This window comes from Ictalurus furcatus, chromosome 19 (assembly GCF_023375685.1).
Source record: "Ictalurus furcatus strain D&B chromosome 19, Billie_1.0, whole genome shotgun sequence".
NCBI lineage: Eukaryota > Metazoa > Chordata > Actinopteri > Siluriformes > Ictaluridae > Ictalurus > Ictalurus furcatus.
The window spans coordinates 12969089-12996663 of NC_071273.1; the positions used below are offsets into that span (position 1 = coordinate 12969089).

General features: G+C 40.0%; 1 protein-coding gene across 6 annotated transcripts; it reads right to left on the minus strand.

Moving 5' to 3' along the window:
* Positions 1-1538: 1538 nt before the first annotated feature.
* Positions 1539-27321, minus strand: kdm5a (lysine (K)-specific demethylase 5A). Of its 6 annotated transcripts, none has more exons than XM_053650880.1 (27): positions 26750-27321; positions 22848-22925; positions 20112-20234; positions 18784-18954; positions 17589-17789; positions 15789-15867; positions 15546-15637; positions 15261-15419; positions 14927-15046; positions 14641-14799; positions 14261-14442; positions 13701-13863; positions 13465-13584; positions 12907-13101; positions 11539-11720; positions 11206-11330; positions 10979-11129; positions 10023-10137; positions 8613-8968; positions 8103-8241; positions 7778-7957; positions 6971-7693; positions 6556-6684; positions 6176-6320; positions 5287-5504; positions 4496-4933; positions 1539-2519 (listed from the first exon to the last, which is right to left on the minus strand). In XM_053650880.1, exons 1-27 carry the CDS (start codon positions 26894-26896, stop codon positions 2286-2288), a joined length of 5124 nt encoding a protein of 1707 aa, XP_053506855.1. In that variant the 5' UTR covers positions 26897-27321; the 3' UTR covers positions 1539-2285. The 6 variants fall into 6 exon arrangements, with proteins under 6 accessions (XP_053506855.1, XP_053506854.1, XP_053506856.1 ...); XM_053650879.1 differs by having other exon boundaries at positions 10023-10140; XM_053650881.1 differs by lacking the exon at positions 22848-22925 and having other exon boundaries at positions 10023-10140.
* Between the last annotated feature and the right edge of the window lie 254 nt (positions 27322-27575).

Genomic DNA, 27575 nt, shown 5'->3' on the forward strand with positions numbered 1-27575 from the left:
GATATACTTGGGAATTCATCTTCCCCTCAACGATTTCCTCCACCATACTTTATGGTTGGGATGATGTTTTCATGATGATATGCCGTGCCCTTTCTACACAAGATGTAGTGCTGTGTGGTTTTTCCAAATAGTTCAATCTTAGTTTCATCAGTCCACAAAACATTTTGCTAATACCGCTGTGGAGTGTCAATGTGCTTTTTTGCAAACTTCAACCGTGCAGCAATGTTCTTTTTAGTAAGCAGTGGCTTCCTTCATGGTGTCCTGCCGTAGATACCCTGCTTGTTCAATGTTTTACATAATGTAGACTCATGAACAGAGATGTTAGCCAATTCCAATGATGCCTTCAAATTGGCTGTCATTTGGGGTTGTTTCTTTACCTCATTGATGAGTCTCCGTTGTGCTCTTGGTGTCATTTTGACTGGGCGCCCAATTCTTGGTAGAGTATCATCAGTCCCAAGTGTCTCCACTTGTAGAATGTTTACCTAAATGTAGACTGGTGAATATCTAAAGTCTTTGAAACCACTTTGTAACCCTTGCCAGCTCTTTGTAAATCAACAATTCTTGATCGTAGATCCTCTGAAAGCTCTTTTTGGCGAGGCATGGCTCACATAAGCGTGTGCTTCTTGTACAGAGAAAACTCCAAAAGTTTGAGGGGTTATCATCATTCAGAGTAGCTGTAGTTCACACCTCCAAACTCATTTTTCTTAACGAGACTCCAGGTGTGCTAAAACCTGACTCCAATTAGCTTTTTTGAGGTCAATAACTCAAGGGTTCACATACTTTTTCCACAAGCATTATGAGGTTTTTTTGGTTGTTCTCAATAACGACATGAGGGATCAGAATTTGTGTTAATATTTTAGACACATTATATTTGTCAATACCTTTGACTTAAATGAAGATCAGATCACATTTTATGACAAATTTATTCAGAAAACCATGAAATTCCAAAAGGTTCACATACTTTTTCTTGCCACTGTATGTATATATAAGAATCCAGGAAGTAACTGCAGTGTAGTTCCATAATAATAGTGGCTGTAGTGAAAATCAGGTGTTTTCAGAGAAAGAGGACATTGCAAACACAGCTGATGAAGGACTTCTGTCAGGGACATCCTATTTCTCTGGAAATTTTGTGTACCGTCACAAATATACAGTATATTTTCACTGATTTAAAAAAAAAGGCTATTTTATTATTATTGTACATTATATATTTTCTTGTTTCTGTCACTACTGTTATTTATTGCATTTTTATCTGCCTAATTAGATTCTTTAGCTCTGTTTTTACTTTTACTGTTTATAATTATTATTGTAGTCCCTACTGTTATACAGAGCAATGAAATTACAATAAAAAATATATATATTTACTATTTTTATTGATCTCTGAACTAAACTTTTTAGTATAGTACAACGTTTGATTTTAAAAGGAGAAAATCTTAAAAATCAAACAAAAATACACCCATACAACGATTCACAAGACTCTAAAAACATGTATTTTTACACAAAGAAATGCACACACAAAAAAAACAACAACAATAATGGCCTGGATTTGTTTCACTAGGAACCATTTTAATAAAGTTGAGCGACAAAAACATCCACATTGACTCATTAATTCTTTAAAATATATTTACATCATAAATATTTCACCTACATACATCCATTTTAAACTAGTCCTACATATTTGCGTGGTAAGTCGTTTATGCGGCAGGTGTATCAACCAAATAGCATAATAATCCTCCTACAGGCTGTGACGGGATGTCTCGAGCAAACCAGCAATGGATTGTGGGGTACTTCTTGTATTGTATGACAATTGATTTAAGCAGGTTAAAAGAGAGCTGTGCAAATGCAGTCTGGTCCAGCTGAGACAAACTAGAGCCAATGTGAGAGAGATGAGAGGAGACACAGTAGTCTTAAGCTTAGAACTGAGCCCAATTGTCTGCCAAAAAAAAAAACAATACCCAGTGAAGACTCATGTCTGGTGGAACAATGCAAATCTCCAGCACACCATATCTGGTCATACCCCTCTAAAATCTCCACATTTATTGTATAGCCCATGCACAGAATCCTTAAATGGATCCACCTGGGGAAAAAAAGCAGACCGGTTGCTTTTATTCATGTGATATCCTCGTCCTTCTCGTTTACAGATTGCAACTTTTGAATTGTCCAAAATCATAGTCAGCTCAAAATACAGAGAGGATCACTCTGCATTCTGCTTTCCAAGTACACAAAGAAGGTGCAACAGCAGTTGTAGGGTGTACTTGGGTGTGTGTATGTGTGGTGCGTGTGGTGTGTTAGCTGCCGTCCTGAACCTCTGCTTGGTACAGGGGGGAGAGAGTCTGTGTGGTACACATGGCTGACGTCATTACCACAGTCTCTACGCCCACTTTGACTCCAATCACTCCGCCAGCCTTACGCTGGCAAGCCGAGCAGATGTAGTCTTCGTTCTCCGCCATCTCGCATGACACACCTACACATACCTGATGGAACCATTCATCACATCCACCATCACACTGAACCCAGTCCACCTGAGAGGAAAGGACAGAAATGATAATATTAGAAAATAGGGTACATTAACTTTTTATACCACAGTACGGCTGAATTTTTAAAAGGTGTGGAGGAATTTTGTACAACAACACGGCTTTGACAGCAGTTACAGAATTTTTATATTAATTGAGCTTTGTAATACATTATTGTTTCTATAGCAACAGCTCATTTACAGAGCCATCTAGGGGGGGATGCTCCATATAATCTACTGCTAACAATACAGATTTTTTTTTTTTAAATAATGTGCCATCATTTAACAAATAAAAACAGATCATCATTGATAGGGTGAAGTCCTATCTTCCTAGAACAGCACAAACTGTTGTGTGTTCTTCCTTACTTGTACCACAGTGCTGTTCAATTCTTGATTCAGATTGGTCAGAAGATGATTTTCTATAACGGCGACTTTGACAGTAGTTCCAGCTGCACATTTATATTAATGCACCTGTTATTAGAATATGTTATTGCTTCTATAGCAACAACAGTATTTTTGGAAGGAGTCTCCAGTTACAGTCAGAGGTACAGCTGTAACTACGTTTTCTGCAACAGGCATGTGTTTAGGATGGAGGGCTTTGTGGATTCTCTGTAACAGAATTTTTTATTTATTTATTTTTGCCTTGGAGAAAGAGATCAAATTGAGGCTGGTGAGAGAACAACTGTTTACAGCTGCTATAAAATAAGTGCTAAGAAAAACTAACTTGTCTTGAAGACATTCCACAACATTATATATAACAATAAACAATTTAAAAGTATGATGTGTCTTTCTTTAATTAGTAATAAACTGTAATCCTTGGCAAACTACTGTGGTTTAAGAGGAATAAAACACATCAGGACATGCTATTTTCATCCAGCCCTATCACACCACCCTGTCATTTTTATTTTCCTCTAACAGCTTCATGGTGTTTCATTCATTAGTTTCTGTTAGAATCCTTGATAATCCACAGCACGATTTCTGAGCAATTTTTCAAATGGGCTCTTTATTAACCTGATGCTTACTGCTATGACAGCTTTTCATTTGAAAAAGATTAAAAGTATAGTTTCAGTATAGCACAGTACAGTTTGAAATATTTAATCTCAAAAATAACTGAGCGGTTTCAATTCATATTACACTTTTTATTACACATTATACTTGTCTGTATCCTGATACATGTCAGCAAGAAAGTGTACATGTAATTTGAGCAGACCTAAACACTCATGAGCTTCCACCAGGGGGCATTATAGGAAGGAAAAATGGCCAGCCTGTTATTGAAGCTATGAGCTGTGACTCATTGACACGAGTCCAGAGGTATAGTATTTATGTGCCTCTGGATTCTAAAATCTGTTCCGGTCTTATTTGGACTTATAATTTGTTTTTATAAACCAAAACAACAACAACAACTACAACAACAACAACAACAACAAAATGGCAGCAGCCTTGACAGTTAAAGGTAGTCAGGAGTGCAGTGTCATTTAACTGTATACAGTGGCCTCCACTAATATCAGCACTCTTGGTAAATATGAGCAAAGAAGGCTGTGAAAAATGGTTTTTTAACCGTTTGATCTTTTGTTAAAAAAAAAATCACTAAAATACTCTGCACTCATAGATATCAAACAATTGCAAACACAACACAGGTTTATCAAAAAAAATAAAAAACAAACAAACAAAAAAAAACTTTGTTAAATATAGGTGTACAACAATTATTGGCACCCCTATGAATTCATAAGAGAAAAATATATTTGAAGTATATTCCCATTGATATTTTACATTTTTTTTTAACATTACATCTTTTTATCTTCTCAACAGTTAAAGATGTTCAGATTGTGTGTCCATTTCCATTGAAATGAGTCTAAGGAGATACATGGCTCTGAACAAAATCCCCAAACAATAATTTCATTATTATTACAATTCCTACATGACTGACTGCTTGACGCCTGCCTTCATTATTATCATTATCAGGTGAACCTGAAATCTCTCACTAACCTTATCCTTGCATGGTCTCTGGCAGTTCTTCGCTGCACAGACAGCATTCTCGTCGTTGGAGTCCTCTGCACCTGACCAGTCATACTTAGAGGGGATGTCCAAGATCTTCTTCTCCTTCTTCTTCTCCAGACCCTCCTTGGCGAACTCGGCTTTGGCCGCAGCTTTCTCTTTCCTCTTCCTCTCCTTCTCCTCCTTGGCGAGCCGCTTGGCCAGTTGCTTCAGCTCGCGTGACTTCTCCGGGCTGAGCTTGAGCTTCTTCTTTTTGGGCTTGCCACCAACCTCGAGTACCCTCTTTATGTCTTTGCATTTGGGCCGGCCTTCCACGCCTGACGAGGCCAAGAGTAACTGCTGCTCGGCTCTTTCCAGTTTCCTCTTTCTCTTCTTCTCCATTTCCTTTACCTTTAGCTTCATTGGCTTCTCCAGCAGCGTGTACTCCGACTGAGGAAGAGAGTATGAATGAAGGAAAGGGGGTGGAGGACAGAGAAGACATTTAGAGGAAAAAAGTTAAAACAAGAAAAATATGCTTAAAGTACACGAGTAAAGTATGCGAGTTTAACAAGATGCAAACAAAGAGGGACAACCACCATAATCCTATAGCTAAACCCATGTACCTCGATTAGATTCAACACATCTACTCTATGATCCTACAGCTCAAGAGGACTTTTAGACAAAATGTTCTAAACTGTACCTTTCAGGGTACAAATGCTTTTCAAGGAGTTCAAGGTACCTAGAGGATGTAGGATAACTTTTAAAACTTGCCAGTGCATTAGCTAGCTTCCTGTGACACTCACCTCCACCTGCAGGAAGCGCTCCTCTGAGGGTGGGTGCGTGGCCTGCAGGATTCTCCAGATGTGTTGAGTTTCATCCAGAGAGACTTCCAGCAGGTCTCCCTCCATCATCAGTATCTCCAGCTGGGCCTTGGCAGCCGGGGACAGCTCCAGCACAGGAGGCTCCAAACTGCGTGGAACCAGGGGCGTCTTCCTGGGCTGTTTCCGTGGAGTGGTTGGATCTGGGAGAGGGATACAGGAACTAGATGATCTTCTGCTAAACTGACTCAAAGGATACATGTAGGCTACTCTGAAATTGTTTCCACATCAACTAGACTGACCGAGTCCGTAAATAGTGCTGTGCTTCTCTTACACGTTGAGGAGTATAAACTCCATAAAGATGCGTCCAGATCGCACATGTCCAGTTTTTCATAATCATAATCTACAAAGAGGCCAAGAACTGTGCAACCTGTATTTGCATAGAAAAGTGTATGTATGGAATTTTGGGTCAGATACACCACAAGGACAAATCTAGAAATAACATTTGTCTAGAAATAAGTTTTGGCTTTAGGACCAGTGCTGAAAATGAGCATGGGTAGTTAAACAGTGAGAGGATGGCGAAGAAATATGTATTCATACAGTAGGGAAACTGTATAAGATAAAGAGGTATGAATGCATATTTGCCTTTCAGCAAACCAGATTAAAACAGAGAAGCAGAATTGGCTTTGTTTTCTTCCTTGACACATGCTTTGCATACAGATATCAGTGCCGAACACACAATGAGTAGTTAGAATTATATAGTTAGAATTGTACTGTATAATTTTAGTACAAAGTAAGTTCCACACTAAACGTTTATTGCATTTAGAAAAGTTTACAGATTTGTCAGATACAAACTGCCTGTAAGGTTACTTACTCTGGGGGCAGGACTTGGAGGCAGAGGAGTAGGCGTGTTCAGCACAGAACGAGGGTGTGGCTGGCCACATGTGACTGACTACCTCTTCTGACTTCACAGGGATCTCCTCATCACAGAACAAGTAGGGCTTTACCTCACCCGGGTCCTGGAGACAGAGACGGATATTAAATTAATACTGAATGAAACTGTATTTAGCGTTTAAGAGATAAAACATTAAAACATGTAATTATGCAAAACAATGGATTTTTCCCAAAATGAATGCTCTCATATAGGGGTCAAACATACATGTAAATATACATTTGAAATCTATAAGAATTTTTTTTAAATAGCAGAAACTGTGATGAAAATATTGTGCATCCTCTGCACTTTCTTAAAGATACCTTCATTTCATAGCCATAAGTCTCACGGATGTCCTCATCCGAGTCTGTCTCCTCGTCGTCGTAGTCTACAAATGGCCGTGGTGAGGTGGTCCTGTTAAATCCGGCCTGCTGGAACGTCTGAATGTGTCCCTGAGAGGAAGAGAAGAAAAAGAAAAAGGAGAAGAAGAAGAAGAAGCCTTTATTTGTCACATACACATTACAGTACAGTGAAGTTCTTTTCTTCAGGAGAGGGAAAAAAACTGAAAAAAAGTTCAGCGCAGTAAACCGAACATCTTTCACATGCCACACAGTAGTAAAGTTAAGGTTATGCCTAAAATTGGCAAAGTTTTAAGACCCCAAGAATAGATCCAGAGGCATGTGTTAAATGTTAGTGATGATAATATTAGATAAAGTGGTTTTAAGGCCACAGACTTGCCTGTAGGTCTGGATTGGCAGCAGCTTTCTGCAGCTCGGCGTTGATGATCTTCTCAGTCTTCTCGCGGGCTGCGAGCTCCACCATGCGCTGGCTGAGCACAGACAGCTTGGCCAGAGCAGAGGAGAGTTCGTCGGTGGCCAGGGCTTGCCGCGCCCGGTCCTGCCAGCCCATGGCACGCTCCGTCAAACACTGCAGCGCCTCGCCCTCAGGCAGCCGCACAGGAAGCTTCTGCAGGGAGACTAATAACGATAGGATGGTCTCGAGTCGGGGTCGCCTTGAACGCTGGCATAGGGGGCACAGAAACTTTGACTCTTTGCTAGCACTCTGCCAGCTGCTGCCTGTTGTTAGCTTCTTCTGCGTGCCTGCTTTGGGCAAGGGCACACAGGCGCCATGGAACCAGTCTTTGCACAGCTCACACTGTAGCATTACACCTCCGGCTGTCTTGCGGCACAGGCAGAAGCGGACCTCATCGATGCGCTCGGCCATGCTCATCTTGGCCAAGTTGGCAGCCCGCAGCGAGTGCATGGCTTCTGCCTCCTGCTGCTCCTGAGCCTTAAAGGCAGCCACAACAGCAGAGGGTGAGCGTTCCTCGTCTGCAGCCTCATCCAGGTCACTCAGGCTCTCTGGCTCCGCACCACGCTCTTTCTCTAGCAGCTCTTTCGCTCGTCTGCGCTTGCTTCTGCTGCTGCCGTACACACCAATGTCAGCCCGGGGACTCAGAACCTAAGAGGCAAACCCTTAAAATGAGACAAGATAACAAAACCAAATATTATACTTTCTCCGCCTTTGATGAACGCGGTCCCTCACCTGTAGCAGCGTGTAGGTAGAGTTTTTCTTAAGAAAGGTGCGCGCTGTCCTCTCTCTCCAAGCTCGTGCTGAAGCCACCTGGGACTCCACTTGTGGTAGAGCGTCCAGACGCACAGGAATGGAGCGGCCCCTCGCCAACAGAGCCTCAAGCTGATCCAGGTATGCATAACTGGTGCCATTCTGTTCCAATAAAAAGAAAAATACAGCTCATCAGTTCTACACAGCCAAATCTTTCTCGATATATTAATCAAATTTAACAAGTACTTTTCTACCAATGAAGTAACCGAACGTAAAACGTCTAGCGTATTTAGAGATTCCAACGTACCTGGATGGCCTCGACTCTTGCTGTCCACTCTTTGGCTTTGTGGAGAGCTTCCCGGAGAGCCAGAACATTAGGCAGATAGGCAGGGATGTTTTTGGCCTCTACAACGATGCTTTCGAGGGTGACCATACTATGGCGAGGTCTACGGCGGGATTTAACACAGCTCATTTCCTCAAATGTTTTTTTATTTTTGTAATGACAAAACAGGAAGAACTTGACATGCTTAACAAATATATTAAAGAAAAGATGCTACGGTAAGAAAGGTGCTAAAGTATGCAGAGGAAGCATTTTAAACAAGACAAAACAGCTGAACAATTGGCACATGAACTGATTCAGATGTTTAGGTTTGACCCGCTATCCACTATTGCATAAAAACAAGTTTAAAAACTTTGGAACCGGCTTTAAGCCTTCCTAATCTCGAACTCAAGGACAAGCTTTACATAGATTAAAAAAACAAACAAACAAACAAACAAAAAAAAAAACACGAGTGTTTAGGTCTGTTTTGGCCATTACCTGGCATGCAGGCATGCACGTGCCTTGTCCTCCCAGCGCTCAGACACAGTGAGGATTTCCTGAAGCTCAGCCATGGCTTTTTCCACAGCATGGTGCGGGGCCAGACCCACGCCTGAATCGATGAGGCGCTTCATGAGCTCGAGCGTGACGCGCTGTGGCTCGTGCAGGGTGAGACGCACCTCATCTAGCCAGCGTGCCTGCTGCAGCTCCTGCTTCAATCGTGCCAGCTCTGGTAGCTCCACGTCAAGCCCCGAGCCCAGCTCCACCAGAACCTGCAGCTTAGCTGAGTCCGGGGTCTCATCTGCCAGGGCCAGCTGAGAGCGCTCATGGAAATCCTCCACGTTCTCCAGCAGCTCCTGAGAGAAAGGAGGAGGAAACGGTGAGGGATAAGACTGACAAGTTGAATCATGACTGAAGAATAAAACTGTTTTATAAAAGTCAACATGAGGTTGATTCTGTATCTAAGTGCAGTCCCCACACTGCTGCTTAGTTAATTCAAGGAGTCTTCATGAGCAGACTTAAGGAGGCGTGTTAAACCATTATTCTTCTGTTTCAGTTTCAAAACTATTTTTACCTTTCATAATATTGAAGATTGAACATTAATGAAATTACAATTCACATGATTGCCATGCAACAGATCTCATTAGGTCTTCCTGTTTTTCTGCTGTTTACATTTTTCTAGCTCTGCCCCTTTTCCTGAAAAAAAGCATATGTTATATTTACCAGGCCTATGTCGTTTCAGACTGAATGACTTGCTATGTCTTCACAGTACTTGCAAAGCACCTTGAAGACATCAGAGCGCTCTAAAAATGACACTCTGCCCTGTTAAGTCATGTTTGTAGACGAACAGCTATTTCCGAACAAAGTACAAGGCTCAGAGCTTTGATTCCGACATGACAACTGAAGCGAATCCATTTAAGATTTTCTTAGAGATTTTCTGATCTGGGTCCTTAATGCACACTCTTTCTACTCTCACTTCTTTTTTTATTTCCTACCAGCTCCTTTTCAACATGGCTTCACCTAGGAAATCCCTGCATGTTCATATATGAATTTATAGAGATTGTTTCCTCTCAGAACATATCCTTTGGGAATGTACACTGTCCAGTGGTTAAGTATTCATAGAGAATGCAGGAAGTCTGTTTAAAGAAAACTATAGAAACCATTTTAAACAGAATTAACTCGATGAAATGTATTATTAAACTAGACTTAATTTCTTATCGAAATCTGATCCCTCACAAACAACATAACTACCAGCAGCAGTGCTACACGGCCAAGAGAGACAAACTAGGGCAGGCGTCAATGACTTCTCCAGATGATAAAGCTGTATTAGACTTACATAGACTCACATTCAGATATACTTTGGCTGTAAGGCGAGAAGATGAGTGTCTGAGACTGAGGTTGGTGTCTTACTTTGACCTGCCGTGCCTGGCTGATGATACATGGCAGACGGAACAGCTGCTCCACAAACGCCTTCAGCTCCTCCACAGTCAGCTTGGTGCGAGTACGACTGATCTCGGTGCGCTCCCTTCTTAACCCACAAAAACCAATCCATCAGTTTGTTAACCAATCCAGTTCAAGAACATTTTCATCCAGACAAGTGACAAATTAAAGGAAACATCTGTGACTCTTTGATGCTGGATTATGCTGGCATGGTTTGGGTGCACTCACCACAGCCCCCGCCCCCCCACCCCCCACCTCCCCCCGCAACCTGCACAATACACTGCAAATCAATACAAAGTTCTTCTAACTGATCACCTTTAGCCTGTGATGACCTCGTCCCTATCCACAAGACATGAGGACTCACTACACAGTTTTAAAAAAAAATGCAAAAATGATGTAAATCATATGCTGTCACCTTCACAGTCACCAACCCAAATGATCACCTTTTTTTGAGCAACTTGTAAGCGCTCTGCACCACCATCATCATCATCATCATCATCATCAAAAAACGAGAATGTTTTGGAGGAATGGTGTTCATCCCTTCAGCACACTTACAGAGACTTGTAATATCTGTGGAGAGGTTCACTGGAGCTGTTCTGGTGACCCAACACTTTACTAACCCACTTTTTCCTTTAATTTAATCACTTGTCTATATATGGGTCCATGACATTAATTTATATCAGCAGTATGTATGCAATACATAGTTTAATTAACTGTAAAATAAAAAAAGAACAAAAATCATTTAATTAAAACAAGAATTATATAAAAAGAATGAATAAATATAAAAAAAATATATTGGAAAATATAAAAATTGCAAATAATATAATTAAAACTACTAATATTACTATATATTGTTGTTGTTATTATTAGGACCCCTCCTTTGTCTGCTATGAATTCATAGCCTGAAGAAAAGTGAGTTAATTTACTTGTGTCTCTGTTTGTGGTTGAGCAGAAGCTGGGCTACAGAAGAGCAGGTCTCCGCCTCCTTCACCATCTCTCTCAGCTTACGGAACAGATTGTTCTCAGGGTACTTCCTGTCCTCTGCGTCCTCCAGCAACACCTTAAGCTCAATCAGATCTAGAGGAGAGATGAGTGTGTTAGTGTCAATGTGTGCACATGTAGTGTCTGTATATGTGATAATTGCGAGAATAACCTTTCTTGTTCTTTTGATCAGCTGACAGTGCCTCGCTGACTCTTTTGGCCCAGGTGTCATAGGACTGGGCGCGTGACTTTACCCCATACAACATGGCAGGGAACTCCTCCACGTCGTACCGGTACCTATAACACACACAAATTTGTACAATATATGTTTGCACTGCATAAATAGGCATTAAGACCCATTCATTATCTAGTGTGGAGATGATACACCAGCTTCACATAGCTACATGACACCAGCTATTTAGGTCTATAATATGTGTTTAACAAAAACACATGCATAATGATCTGAGCTGTAGATTCTTGTGTGTGTGATAGTGTGTCTGCTGACCTGAGGCATTTGCTTGTAAGAGGACAGCTGCAGAGCTCCGCAGCATGGTGCAAACAGACAAGGCGATCTGGACTGCACGAGCACGTCAGAGCAGACAAGAAGCAGGTGGTTTTACACCTGTAACACTGCCGCTCATCATCTGGAAGCAGCTCGAACACTTCCTGTTCGGAGGACTGCAACCCCTGCAGGCAGAGAGTAGAAAATACAATACAGTTTACCGAAATAAATGGTCTGCACTTATATAGTGCTTTTTGTTTTGTTTTTTTTTTGGTTTTTTAACCCTAGTGGTTCTACAAAGTGCTTCTACACTGGTTCTCATTCACACACACACTCACACACCAGTGGTAGCAAAGCTGCCATGCAAGGTGCTAGCTTGCCATCAGGAGCACCTTGGGGTTCAGTGTGTTGCCCAAGGACACTTCGGCATGTGGAGTCATGTGGGCCGGGAATCGAACCGCCTACCCTACGATTAGTGGACAACCCGCTCTACCACCCGATCCACAGCTGATTTAAATTATTTAAATGCGGTCAACTGGCTCTTTTCTGAGCCCTTTTTAGTCTTAACAGTGTTTTTCTTCTTTTTTTTTTGCATCTTGATGTGAAATAGTTTATCTACATTCATAAGAAAATAACACTTCAGTATAACAATACAAAATAATAGTATATGATCATAGATCTGAACAGGCTGAGCATACATCAGTCTAGCTTCAGTAAAGACAAATAAACTGGTGAAACTAAGGTTAATAATAAAAAGGATTAAACCATGTTATTTAACAAAATTTTTAATCCTTGATATAACGAAGCTTTCTATAAGGAGACATTTATAGATCATATATGGAAAGCGTCTCCAGTGTTTTTATCTTATTAACTTCAAGAGAGAGGCTGGTGAGGCTGTTTATAGCTGGTATAATATAGGTGATCAAAGGAACTAACCTATTTTTCAAATGTTCCACAACATTAAACAGAACTGTAACCTGGTTAAAAGTATGATGTGGTGTTCATTAATAATTAAAAATGATAATAATTGGTAAAGTACTGTGGTGTAAGAGGAATAAAACAGTCCAGGGCATGTTATTTGAAAATAATCAACTTTGGGGTGGTAATAGTAGCACTGTTTTACATTCGGCTGTATCAAACCACACCAGTGTGGATTATTTTTCACATGTTTTATTCCTTATGTATGGACTAGTAATCAGAAGGTCATGAGGTCAAACCCCAGCACCACCAAGCTGCCACTGTTGGGCCCTTGAGCAAGGCCCTTAACCCTCAAGCTGTATAAATGAAATGAATATAATTCACTGTGGATAAGGGGATCTGCCAAAAATGTAAATGCAAATGTAGAAACGTGCACTGAAAGCGGTGTCTCACCATGTCCTGCACAGCCTGTCGGAGTCTGCTCTCCTCATCTATCACCTCGGTCAGTTCTCGGCACACGGCTGCTGCCAGCTCCACATCCAGGCTCTCAGGGTCTGCAGCCATCTTACACAGCAGCTCCTCGTGGGAGAACACGCAGTGACGCTGCAGTCGCCGGTAATGCGCAACACACTGACGGCCCATGGGTAGCTACACAGCGCACAGGCGAGCAACATTAAGAAAATGGAGGAATAATGAACATAACTGACGTTGAAGCCTTTTTGGCTACAACAGTGTTGTCTATCGACCGATGATTAAACTGAATGAAACAACACTGACACATACTCGTGTAAAAGTCTATGAGAAGACTCAGTGTCGTTATGTTAAAGGAACTAAGTAATACATGCAGGGGTGCCATTTGGTTTGGTTAAGATTGTATTTGTGTAATAGCATTTTATATTTGTTTTTCAAAATACCTGAAGCAACACTAAGCACACTGCTAAAGGCTAAGTACGATTTGTGGTACTCTTCGAGCCCATGTTCAAGAGTTATAAGAGGGTTATCCAGTGTTACCCAGTCTGCAGTGCAGAAGTTGACAGCTTCAGCAAAGTTGTAGCCCTGGTTGAAGCCGCTGTGATAGGCTCTCGGGAAGGTCACCACAAACTCTCCAGCGCACTGATTAGTCCGATACACCTGTGGAGGGGGGGGGGGGGGAATCTGTAAAGGTCTCTGTAAAAATAACCTATCCCAAAATCAAAACAAAATCCTGAACTTGTCGGTGTGCATGTAGAGTAAGTGTGTTGACCCACTGGAACACCATGCTCTATTAGAACGTTGGGGTTCATGATGGTGACCAGTTGGTGCAGTAGATCAGGCTGAGAGTCGAAAAGCTCTGGTGCCAGTTTCTTCATCACCGCCTCCAGCTGCTCTGCCGCATGAGCCGGAACTCCGTACCAGGTCTTAGGCTCTCCCCTGATCCACATAACACCAAGAAACTTTTTTTTCTCAACATTTCATCAAGACACCAGCATGACACCAATAAAAAAAACTTTGACTACAGAGTGGAGTGAACGTTTTACAGATGCAGATATAAAATGTGTTTGATCAACATTATTTCTTTCAATTCAGCATTGGCAATGATTTCAGTTCCTTCTAGATGTATCCAAGGAAAATCAATTCTCTCTGAAATGATTCTTCACTGATGCATAGATCTCCGTAATCAGTTTTTTTTAATTATGTATATTTTCAATCAGATTTAAGAATGCAACAATGCTGTAGAAAGCAGCACTTTCACATCTCTAGTTATAAACCACACTGTTATACTATAGCAAACTTCTACCTCTACATGCTGTCTTGTTGACCATCTTACCAGTGCAGATAGTTGATGGAGTAACTCCAGTGGTCCTCGATGTGCCAACAGAAGGAAGAGAAGCACATGCCTACGTAAAGCCAGGGTACCTTCATCCCCGAGATGTCTGCATTAATGTGGGCAAGCACAGATTGCTCCAGCACTGGCATGTTGTTCAGGTTCCAGCCTGAGTTGGTGTAATCCTGTGGAAGAGAGTGTCATTGAAGAGATGTTGTGACATCACTATATCTGCCTGAAAATGAGCTCATATGCATAGCTACAAAGACACAGACCTACTGGTAATTCTTACCAGACATCAAATGTAACACTGTGCATGTTAGTGTAGGTAGGGAATAACAAGATCTTACATCATCATCAGGAAAACGTGAACTCAAGCTAACCTCCTCATCCCCCAACAGTCTTCTTTTTCCGTCTCGGACAGGAAAGCCGCTCCCTACATCTTTGGAGCTGATATCTGCTCCGTACTCAACTATCACATTCTCTTCTATGCTGCTTACCAGCCTCCAGAACTCTTTCTCCACCAGCTCTGTAGGGACCATCTGTGAAGATTGCAGTTCAAACATGTGAACAGTAAGGTATGTAACTATCTAAGTATGTAAATAATTTTTAAAGGGGTTAATGTGTTAGCAATATGTCATGACTAGGCACTGACTGTGTTGGTCTTACATGAACTGGCATGTTGAAGTAGTCGGATTTAAAATGGTCTGCCATCTCTCCAAAGCTTTGGAGTGTGTATTCACGCACGGCCTGCTCAAACCCAAATGCCTCCCGGGGCTTGCTGCACTCCTGAGGGATAAGAGATGAGGACCATCACCCAACACACTCAGTTAACCGGTTTAATCAGAATCACCATAAGACACCAGGCTCAACAGCTAGGACAAGCTAGCATAAATTTATTTAAAAAAATAATAAATAAAAAAAAACCTGTGGATGCAGGAAGATCATAGTTCATAACATCAGCTCAAAATAAAGCTGTAAAGAGAATCAAAGTTTTGCATACCTCTGCCACACACTTGGGACAACGCCAGTCACCCTTGGGCACATCCTGAAGGGGTGGGATAAGGCAAAAGGTGTGGTAGCTGTCATCACAGCCGTCACACAACAGGAGGCGGTCCTCCTCATCACCCCGCCCACATGCCATACACATGTACAGGTCAATCTATAAGATGATAAAATGTTATTTATAAACATAGTTTATTAGTTTAAACATAACACCAAGTCTCAAAGGAAGTAATTAAAATGCTTCAAGCTAAAATGCGATCAAAAGCAAACACTTTATACTCACAAAATTAACCTCCAGGGTCTCCCTGCGTGGACGCATCTTAATAGCAAACGCTTGAGCCTTCAGGTGCTTCTGCTTCTTTATGAAAGCATCATCTATATCACAGAAACCCAGACGTAAAACACAATTCTGAAACCGTGGATGCTTCTTTGCATGGTTTGAAACTCTAAACTCTATTTTCCAGAAATCACAAGCTCACTCACATTCATTCAGTCTCTAAATAATGTGAATGTGTGTAAATCTTACCGGCTGGAACGATCTCAAAATCCACCACCTTAGGACTGCTGCTAAAGATCTGTAGGCCTTTGGGCTCTTTGTTCTCTCTCTGAAATGAAGAGCAGACAAGGTCTGTTTGAAATCTGGTGCTCAGACAAACCAACAAAGTGTAGTATTGGGCTAGAATGACAAGCATGCTCTCCTACACTGTGTGCTGGGAATTCTGGGATGGTAATAGTTGCCTTACAAGTCATAATTCTTCCTACTGTTAAAGAGCCTTTTTGTTTTTGACACTCAATACAGACACAAAAGAACCAGAACTATTTTTCAGAGGAAGAGGTCATTTGATTGACATTGTACAGTGCTGTGAAAAAGTATTTGCTGGTTTCTTGATTTCTGACCTGATTTCTTCAGTGTTTGTGTATGTTTCATTTTAAATAGTTTTAGATCCTCAAACGAAATACAAAATTAAACAAAGGCAATCTACCTGACTAAATACACTTTACAGGTTTTTATTATTATTATTATTATTATTGAAACAAAAAAAAAAGACCTAAAACTAAATGAACCCTTAAAACGTCAAATCTGGTTATGCCACCTTTAACACCAATAACTGTTATTAGACGCGTCCGATAACTTGAAATTAGTCTTTCACTTACTTCTAGGACTAGGACTTACTCCTATGCTTTGGATCATTGTCTTACTGCATAATTCAGTCGCTTGAGTTTCAACTTACGGACTGAAGACCGGACATTCTCCTTTGGGATTTTCTGGTAGAGAGCAGAATTCATGTTTCCCCTCAATTATAGAAAGTTGCCCAGGCCCTGAAGCAGTAAAGCATCCCCACACCATCACACTTCCACCACCATGCTTGACCATAGGTATGATGTTCTTTTTGTGGAATTCTGTGTTTAGTTTACACCAGATGTAACGGGACCCCCGTCTTCCATACAGTTCCACTTTCGACTCATCAGTCCACAGAACATCCCCCTTGGCTTGTATTTCCTCAGTCGCTTGGATAAAAGCGTCTGCTAAATGAATAAGCGTAAATGTAATGTAACATTCTCCCAAAAGGTTTGACGATCATCAAGGTGTGTTTTGGCAAAATTCAGATGGACCTTAATGTTCTTCTTTGTTAGCAGTGGTTTTCACCTCACCACACTTCCATAGATGCCATTTTTGCCCAGTGTCTTTCTGATAGTGGAGTCATGAACAGTGACCTTTATTGATGCAAGAGAGGCCTTTAGTTCCTTTGATGTTGTCCTTGGTTCTTCTGTGACTTCCTAGATAAGCTGTTGCTGTGCTCTTGGAGGAATTATGGAATGCCGGCGACTTCTGGGAAGGTTCACTGAGCCGAGTTTTTCCATTTAGAGATAATGGCTCTCACTGTGGTTCTCTGGAGTCCCAGAGCCTTTGAAATAGCTTTGTAACCCAACAAAATTGGGTGGTCTGATACAGAATTTGCTATGTTCTATGTTCTTTAACACATCTACATATAATTAGCAGGAAATAAAAGCTGAAATTCTAAACTCTCTTCTCATAGTCATCTTTTGATCTCAAACCCAAATATCTTCAGTCTACAGCAAGACAACTGAATTGGCCTTGCCGTTATACAACATTAAACATTGTGCAGCATGAAAATCTTTTCAAATATTGCAATACTATTTTTGCCATACATCATATCATCACAATTCTACATGATATTTAAGTCAATGTGTCAAGCAAAACAAAAATTACAGCAGTGAGCATAAGGCGGTGGCTGTGTGCATGCCACAGCTCAACATACTCAAGATCACATGCCCTGTAAAACAAGACTCTTCCCCTACTAACCTCAGACTTCAGGCGTCGTGAACGTCTCTCAGGAAGAGTGTGCTCCTTCTTCTGCGACTTGTCACTCAGACTGTCTCGCTCCTTGCCTTCCTTCTCTTTAGGTTTCTCTTCTTCATCCTCCTCATCCTCCTCACAGCCACGCTCTATTCCTTCATCCATCTCTTCAGCTTCGTCTCCTTCCTGACACAGCCGGTGGATGCCCTGAAACACAAGAGTGCTGATGTGTCAAAATGCTTACTAGCTCTTAGTAATATGCATATAACATGTCTGTAGATGCTTACTAGTGTCTCTTAACAACAGATACAAACAGGGAAATAATGAACTAGTATATTACAATCTCATATGCTTTCAAAATCTAACTGTTTAAGCACTTCAAAATTTATAAAAAGCATAATCATGTTTTCATGCGCAATAAATGAAACGTGCATATTTATTAACAGCTGATCCATTCATTCAACAGAGACTTTTCCTGTCACCCAAAATGCATATATGCAGTGAATGTTTGCTACAGTTTGTTACCAAGGACACTATGAATCCACCAGACTCATTCAGAATGCCATATAAAAAAAAAGTCAAATATGGAACAGCATGTGATGGTCTTACATCATTCCTTCCATTCATTTGTTTAGTTGAGCATAAAGTCTTCTATACCTGTTCAAAATAGGATGTAAACATTATCTATTTTTTCCCCTTACCCAACTTTTGTTTTGTTTTTTTATAACAACTTCAACTGCATCATGCGCTTTGGGTGTTAGAAAGCCGTCTTATAAATTACATTTATTATTATCATCATCATCATAGATTTTTATAGATAACTTTTTGTATAGCTACCAATTTGTCATTAGTATTTACTTACTCTATGCCCTAATGAAGAAAACAATAACAAAATGGTGATTAATAAAGGTCTTTACTGTCCTACAATTTCTTTAAACTTTAGATCAATATATACTGCAAAACAAACAAAAGTACTGCACAAAATGCAAATGTGTATATTTATTTGTTATTATTCCTTTATGTTGGTTAATGTCTGCCACTTTTTAGACAAGTTTGGTGTTTTGTAAAAAAAAATTTGTTCTTTCATTACAGTTACAGTGGCATTAATACATTTTATTACCATCCCTGTTAGAAAGAACATCATTAGCATTGCCATGGGAATTTGTCAGTAAGGCGTATCGGCGTGTCAGGTATAACTCACGGAGAGTGAAGCTCCAGACTGGAACAGCTCATATGGGTAGAGGATTCTCTCGTAGTGAGAGCGCAGCAGAGAACCGGTGCCCTTCCCGGCTGGGAAACCCATGCGAGTGGCTATCTTGGACCAGCGCTTCTCCTTACAGACGGCTTCAAAACCTCCCTCAGAAGACACAATCTACAGGGGGAAAAAAAGGTTTATAACACAGCTCTGAAGGACAATCGTAAAAGTAATAATCAAAACAATCAAGAATCAGGAATAAAATGTAACCACAATAATTATGCTTCTATAAGAACTTATTTTGTATGTCATACCCTAATTAGTTGTTAGGAACAGCAAAAATAAGGACAAATGTGACATGACACTTGGCAGCGCACAATATAAAAACAGCTACGTGTTCTCTTTGCAGAACAGACAGAGTTTTTCTGTGATTGTTGCAGCCAGAAATGCTTGATTTTGCTGTGGCTTTTTTCAAAACTACTTGAATTGACGAAATTGCAATTGCACAAAAGTGTTGTGCATGGTCTTTCACAGTGATGTTCGTCAGTAAATGAGTCCTTTTGGCTGTACTCATGTTTGATGGACGTGAACTGAAGAGGGCTTTGGCTGAATGCATGTTTTGATAATGTCACATGGCACATTTTGGTCCAAATCCGCAGAAAATGCTCCTCCGAATATTGCGTTGTCTCCTTGATTTTACGTTCATTTCTGCAATCTTAAAATCCTGGAGGGTCTGACTGCCCAAATCTCATTCATTCTGGTTTCCATACAAAATAGTGCAAACAGACATGATAGACAGCTTTCGCATTGGTTTTGTATGAAAAAGGGATTTTGACGATAGAGATATTCTGAGATTTTGAAAATCGTTTACTATCCGCTAGGTATAAAACAGACTTTCATGAGCTTTGTAGAAAGTAAGGCAAGGTTTAAAACTAAATAAAAAAATGTTTCCAAATCATTATGGTGTAACATGTTTATGGTTTAATATCACAAGCTGAGGCCTTAAAGTATGTTATAGGCAGAAAAATTTAATTTTGGACAAAACCAGATTTTTTTTTCTTCGTCTGTTTGCCAGAATTCAGTGACAGTGACATTTGACACCTTTCCCAAACCACCAACCATACATGCTACAAGTTGAATAAATTATTACAGCTTTTTGTGAAAGCAGTGATACTCAGGCAACGGATACTATGATTGCAAACTGCTCTTGCATTTTGTAGCTATAAAGAAACAAAGTATGTACGACCGTGCTACAATCCATCATGCTTTATCTGTTACACGTTTCATATTTGTTAGAAAACCAATAATGATTGACGGCAGTGAGAAATCCTTGCCTTGCTGAGAAGATACAAGTCCAGGATTTTTCTCTCCACATGTGGAAAGCGTAGTTTGGAGCCCTGCAGTTCCCAAAACTTTGCAATTTGATCCAAGAAGTTGAGTTTTACTCTGGTGAGGGCCTGAAAGGAAAGGCAAATGATGAAAACATACATATTGGCACCTCAATCACAGTGAGAACACTTTGTGCCTAAAAGATAGAACATGCTTCTATACAGATCCATGAAATAATTCACACCAGGTTAGTTTCAATACTCAGACATATCTGGACAAGCAAAAATTTGCTCCTCTTTGAAACAGTGCCTATTAATAAAGTTGATACACTCTATCAAATGACACATAAAATTGACATTTTGTAGTAATTTTCACAATTTAAATTACCAAAAAAAAAATCACACACATGGAAAAAAGTAAGTACAGCCCTATATTTATCACATCTTCAAATCCAAAAATTTAGAATCATGTGTTCAACATTGGGTGCCAGTGATCAGAACCTGCTTAGGGATTGCAGGTGGAACCTGTCTTATTTACACACCTCACATATCTAGTGTCTGGTGTTTCCTTTGCTATTGAGATGTGTGGTGTCATCATGCCAAGATCTAAATAGTTCTGTAGGGCCTTCAAAAAAAAGGTTGTGGATGCCTAGGAGTCTGGCAAGAGATTTAAAAAGATCTCAAAATTATTTGAAATACATCATTCCACTGTATGGAAAATCATCTACAAGTGGCACAGATTTCAAACAACTACCAATTAGTCCAGGACTGGCTTTCCCAGCAAATTCAGTTCAAGAACACCAAAATACCATCACAGGATCTGCTAGTAAGTCTTGCAACTGTTGGTATCAAAGTGCTTGCATCTACAATCAGAAAGAGATTTGACCTGCATGGGTTGCATACCAGGAAAAAAGACTTTACAAGACTACAGTTTGCCAATGAGTATATAGGCAAAGACCAGGCCTTTTGGAATAATGTGCTCTGGACAGACGAATCAAAGATAGAGTAGTTTGGCCACAGTAACAGCAGACATGTTTGGTACAGACCAAATACAGCTTTTCAGGAGAAGCACCTCATACCAGCTGTGAAGCATGGTGGTGGAAATGGGGTTGCTTCACTGCCCAGGGACTGGATAGCTTGCATTCATTGAGTCAATTATTTTCTCACATGACTTTATATACAATATAAGTATCTGCTTAAAAGTTTTCATTTCCCTTCATGCATGTGATTTGAGTATTCTATGAAAACTTTTACAGTATGTATACTGCCTGTGACTTCTCTCCTTTTCTCCCAACAGCTTTTCAATCCCTTCAGTCATAACATTGAACCCAATATGACATATCAGTTCAAACTTGCTCGAACAATTTATCACATACTTCTTACCATATCTGTTATAACACTACCTTCTTCAGATGAGGTCTTCAAGAACAACAGTTAATTTTGTATTCCTTTCTTGCAGCAGGAAACACCCCATTTCATTTCACACTTCTTGAAATTTCATTATTTAGAGGTAAATTTTAACATGAAGGGGCAGCACAGTGGTGGAATTACTTGAATTGTTGAAATGGGCAGTACATGCAAGAAAACCCTCAAGCATCTTGCACCTGAAAGAATATTGCATGGAAGAGTGGTCAAAAGTTCCAACAAACCGATGTCAGAGACTGGTGGTCAATTATGCAGAACACCTACAAATAGTTATTTCTGCTAAAGGGGGCAATACCAGCTTCTGAGGCCAAGTGTGTACTTACTTTTTCCAGAGAAGAATATCATATCTATTGATATTTCTGTTGACTAAATGATTGAAAAATCTAATTTTCCAAGTAGTTTTGTTCAAGTGTATCAACCTCATTAATAGGCACTGTGTCAAAGATGATCAAATGTTTGCATGTCCAAATATGTCAAAAAAGTCAACACTTATTTTTTCACATGACTGTACATACAGTGCCTGCCAAATGTTTTTGAATACCCTACACTTCACTGTTTGCATCTAAATGATGTCATCAAATGGGTTATTTATACATTACATGCCAGGCTTTGCATTAGCCATTAACAGATTAGCAGCACAAGCTAACTGTACTGGCAGGAACACTCTCCAGAGACACCACCAATCTCTGCTACTTCTTTCTAAGCTTTATTTGAATTTTTCATTTCTCTATACACATTTAATGGGAGGTTGTACATGACAGGACATGATGAGATCACGGCCAATATTCCACTTTTCTTCTATTTTTTTAGTCAAGCAGTAAATAGGAACTAATTTCACTTAGGAATTAAAGTCGTGAGAGGGGAAATGAAAACATGCAGCACAAGTGCCGTAAGATTGGTCTGAGGAATCGTTCGAGCTAATCATTTTGATTTGTCATTTTACAGCATCATACCTAATTTGCGTAAAGTTGAGAAAAACTCAACTCACATGCCACATGTCGCTTTGATGCTTTGCGCTTGCTGGTGAAATTGCAGCTCAGTGTGCTGCAATTGTGAGAAGCAAACAAACCAAATATGCATGGCTTGTAGCTATAAATTACACTCCATTTTTATTCTCGTTTTTTTCTCCTCCTAAGTGTATGCAAACATTTGCACTCAGCTGTACTTCTTCCATTATACACTCTGCCAGAGAATTTGTACATTCAGGGGCCGTAAACAACGTGCAAGCCTGGGGGAAGCGTGCGCTGTGCACCGAACAACCGACAGACCGAGCAGAACAATGACAGTGTTGTTAAACATGCTGAAGGGGAACCTTACCTCAAGCTCGTTGAGCCGCTGAACTCGTGGTGTGAAGCGAAAGTTGCGCACATCACAAGCAAAAGGAGGCTGCCAGTCCTACACCAGCAAAACCACAATGAACAAATTTAACTCTAAAATGAACAGAGTACTGAACGTTCCATGAATACAACATGCTGCAATCTGTCCAGTTTTACTCAATGTTTATGTTTACCCCATTTAACACCAGTTAGTGAATAATTCACAGTATTTACCGTATAATATGCCGTAAGAATAACGAGCTGGGACGTATAGAATTTTTTTTTTCTAAATGCTTTTTACTGAACCACCCCAGTGCACTGAAGTGTTGTGTGCTTTGAAATCTACTTCAAAATAGTTGATAGGACCATGATTGAAAGTTTTTGGCTATAACTACAACATACTGTCATAGAAATGTACAGGATTATCATTAAAAATCAATGCATTTACAAGCTGAAAAGGCTTAACATAGTAGATGGATGGTACCTTTATTCTTTCTTATAGTCTATGAATCAGAAATCATGCTGCATGTACAGTATACCTCCAATATGGATTTAATGCATAGACAGTAACAATACCAGTCAATTTCAGATTAATTTGTCATGCATCTATAACAACATCTCCTAACCAGCATTAACAAAACTATCAAAACCCAATAGAAAAATGTTTATTTCACTGTTTTTTGTAAACTTGCCACTGCATTATCTGAAACTTTAAGCTGCAAACACTCGGCACAACGAGTCATTAGTGATTCCAGACTTTACTTCCTGTACTAACTTATGTAGGTTTGTAACAAAAAAAACAAAACAAAACAAAACAAAACAAAACAAAAATCACCCTCTGGTCTTCAACTGGCTGCTCACAGACAGAGCTGAAACTTGTTATGGTAGTGGGCATTTCCTTTTTTAAACTCGCTGACAGCGGTAGACCAATCACAACAGACTGGGACATCTAACCAATCAGAGCACAGTATGCTCTCTGAAAGGAAGCGTTTAGAATGAATCCCTTAGAAGGGATCATACGAGTCATTTGTGACACTGGGGGGGGGGGGGGGGGTAATGCTGCAATTTAAATTATGAGCACGTTAAAGTGTTTTTTGACCTTAGATGAATGTAAATCTATTGTATGAGAGCTTTAAAACAAAATTAGGCACGTTTCAAACCCATAATAGGTGCGCTTTAAAGAACAGGGATCTATGAAAGTCTGATCTTCACACAAGTCATTATGATACACATGCCAATTTCCTTTATAAACCACTGAAAAAGTTTCTCTTAAGAGTGCATGGGCGTAACCACGCATTCTTTGGGGTGGTCGTGTCCCCCCCAGTGTTGAGGAAATACCAATCTCTCCCCGCAATATACAGTACAAAATATTTTCTATATGTCCCCATTTAAAGAACCCTGCCAACGGATCTGTCTTTTCTTCATCTATTCTATTTATTTATGTCTATTCCTTTTTAATATATTTCCATTTGTTAAGGAAAACAGGTGTGTGCCCCCCCTCCAATTGTACACTTGGTTGCGCCCATATTCAACGCAAGTTCGTTGATATATTTTCGCAGCTCAGTCTGTAACAAATGGAGACAGCAGCCAAGCATAGAAAAGTGCAGCAGAACATACAAGCTTTTTTCAGACAGTAAGTAACTAGATACCTAAATAGTAGGTAACCTTAGCTTAGTATAGAAGGCATCATATCATGGCTTGGTTTGTTCTTAAGAACATCAATTAATTTTTGATATTTGCACACCCACGAAGTAGGCCAGGCTAACGTCAGTTCCAGTTTTTGACCATTAACATTACATTCACTTGCATATCCTCCCGCCGAGTTCGTTGTGAACCCTCACGTTGTGATAGACTGTTATAAATGCGAGTGAAAGTGAGGAAAGTTGCACAACATTTCGTTCCTTTACACTACATTTGGCCTAAGGACAACTAAGTGATTTTACAAATATAAGGCTCAGCATAATGCTGAGATGTGCTAGCTTGGCAACGAGAGATATGGAACTAACGTCTGAGTTGTGGCCATATTGTAGTTATCCATTCAGAACTAGTTATGGCAGTTTGTCTTTAGATTTAAGAAAAGAAAACTCCAGTACCCTTTACATAGCTAACGTTTCAGGTTACCCCTATATATTGTTGTACACTTTGTACACTTATTACATAGCAAGCTAAACAGCATGGTGACATTAAAATAATAAATGACACCAGTTACACAAACAGAATATTCAGTTTATCAAATTAAAATGATCATCTAAATCAGTCATTGCTCTTCTGGGAAAATAATGGTACCTCGTCACAATGCAGGCAGCACAGCATTGTTTGGAAGCATCCGTGGGGAAATTGTATTTACAACATGTATAGTGTTGAATTTAGTTTCATAGGTAGCCATCCTTTCTGAGTTTGTTTAAAAGTCATGATTGCGTCTTTAAATGTTAGCGTGTGTGGTTTGCCTACACACATCTTAGCTCGCCTCTACTTGGTGTGGTAGGTTTCATAGTAGGTTATGGAGCAGGGAATACATCTGCTCACAGGACGTCCACAGCACCCTACAATTTCCCCATGCTGTGGGAGCTTCTATCACTCAGAAATCAAGTGAATTCAAACGGTAAGTGTAATCCTGAAACTATGTTCTAAATATGCGAATTTTCAGTATCAAACTTTGGATGTTGGGGGGGGCTTGGACCCCCCAATGTCCATACCATGGATACGCCCTTGCGAGAGTGTATTCAAAGTAATATAAATATTTTAATTCTAACATCATCCAAAGACTGGATTTGTGTTTTGCCATAAGTATGCCAATTTATGCACATTTATATTATTATTATTAGATTATTATTATATTTGCTTGAATACATGTATATTTGAAAAGATTTCCACTGGAATAAAGTTGGTTTGACGTTCGATATTCGCGGATATGCGGAAATTAAGGGACCATCTCTAAAGTTACATATGACATTGTTAAACATGTTTGTAACTTGAATAGCATTTGAAGGGAATGACTTACAGTCACAAAACGAACTGGAAAGTGTTCATCTAGGTGTCAGGTATGAGGCACACCTTTTAGATTTTTGATATTTATCAAAATAAGATATTAAATCATATGTAAATTAGACATGAATTTCACTGCAGAATGGGCCCATACACAAAATATACCATTATTTAAAGCTCAATAGCATTTGAAGGGAATGACTTAGTCACAATATATCTATCTCTCTCTCTCTCTCTCTCTCTCTATATATATAAATTTACATATGATTTAATAGCTTATTTTGATAAATATCAAAAAATCTAAAAAGGTGTGTCTCATACCTGACACCTAGATGAACACTTTCCAGTTCGTTTTGTGACTGTAAGTCATTCCCTTCAAATGCTATTCAAGTTACAAACGTGTTTAACAATGTCGTATGTAACTTTAGAGACGGTCCCTTAATTTCCGCATATCCGCGAATATCGAACGTCCAACGTCAAGCCAACTTTATTCCAGTAAGATTTCCAATATAAAAATACTTGCAAAAATACGAACAATCAATTAACAAAGAGTGACTGCAATATCTAATGATGTATTTATTTATTTTAATAATAAACCTATCATCCGTAGTCTTTTGCCTTAAATCACAAAGGATCTGTAGAAATGTTTCTGTTTTACTGTTTATTATCTTTCTCCTTTTGCCATTTTTTTATGCGTACACATAAATGATTTTGGTTTCATCCAAGACAATTATGTTTCTGTTTGTGAAAAAAGCTGTGTTTGTGTGTTTTATGCGTGTGGACATGATGTCCTCAGCAGGGTCTTCCACACATTTAAAAGGGACACACGTTTAAAACTGTTCCCAGTGGTTCTTCCTTCACTCTGCATGAATCAACAACAGTACAAACAAAAAGCGTAAAGCTGAAGATGTGGTGTACCTGAGGTGGTCTGATCTTGCAGATGCCGCTTTTCTCTGCGATAGGTCTGATCTTGCTGATGAAGCCGAGTGGATCAGAGAAATCCTCCCAGCTCGGCTCAAACACCGGGCACTCAGGAGGAGGCAAGAACTCCGTATACACAGCCATGATGCAGGTTAAGCTTCGATTCTCACTTCACAACAACGCGATCTTCACACACTTATAAGTACAGTAAACATACTGTCCATTGCGTCAGTATTGCATGCATGATCGGCTCGCAAAATTTAAAAAGACACAACTGAGACACCGGAACTGCTTCTGTTCATGTTTTCATCGCCATGATTGTGGCCTACGAGTACAAGTACAAACGACGTGAAAACAATCCCGTTTCGCCCATTTTGTACCACATACGAATAGTATATCCGAAATACCAACAGACTAATGCGTCGTTTTTCCCGAAAACAACCCCCTTGGATTAAATTCCATGAAGTATAGCCAGGGTCTAACCTTTTGCCGTTACAAAAACAGTAGGTCGAATTGAACACAAACCCTACAGTACACCACTCCCGAGTTAGTTTTTCCTACCCTCTTTAGGGCAAATCCCACCTCCTACAATCAAATGTCTCTGATTGGTTGACCGTGTCTGGGGATAAGCTACTGTCCAATCACAACGCACAACTGCAGCTGCTAATAGCCAATACTAATGTATGAGGCGGGACGTATCGGAGTACGGGTTGGAAAAAATGAGGCAAAACACTTGTCTCAAGCTTCGAAAGGTTGGCAGAAAGTGACCACGGTTATTTACACGGGCAACCAAATGCTGTTTATTTACAAACAGAAAACACAT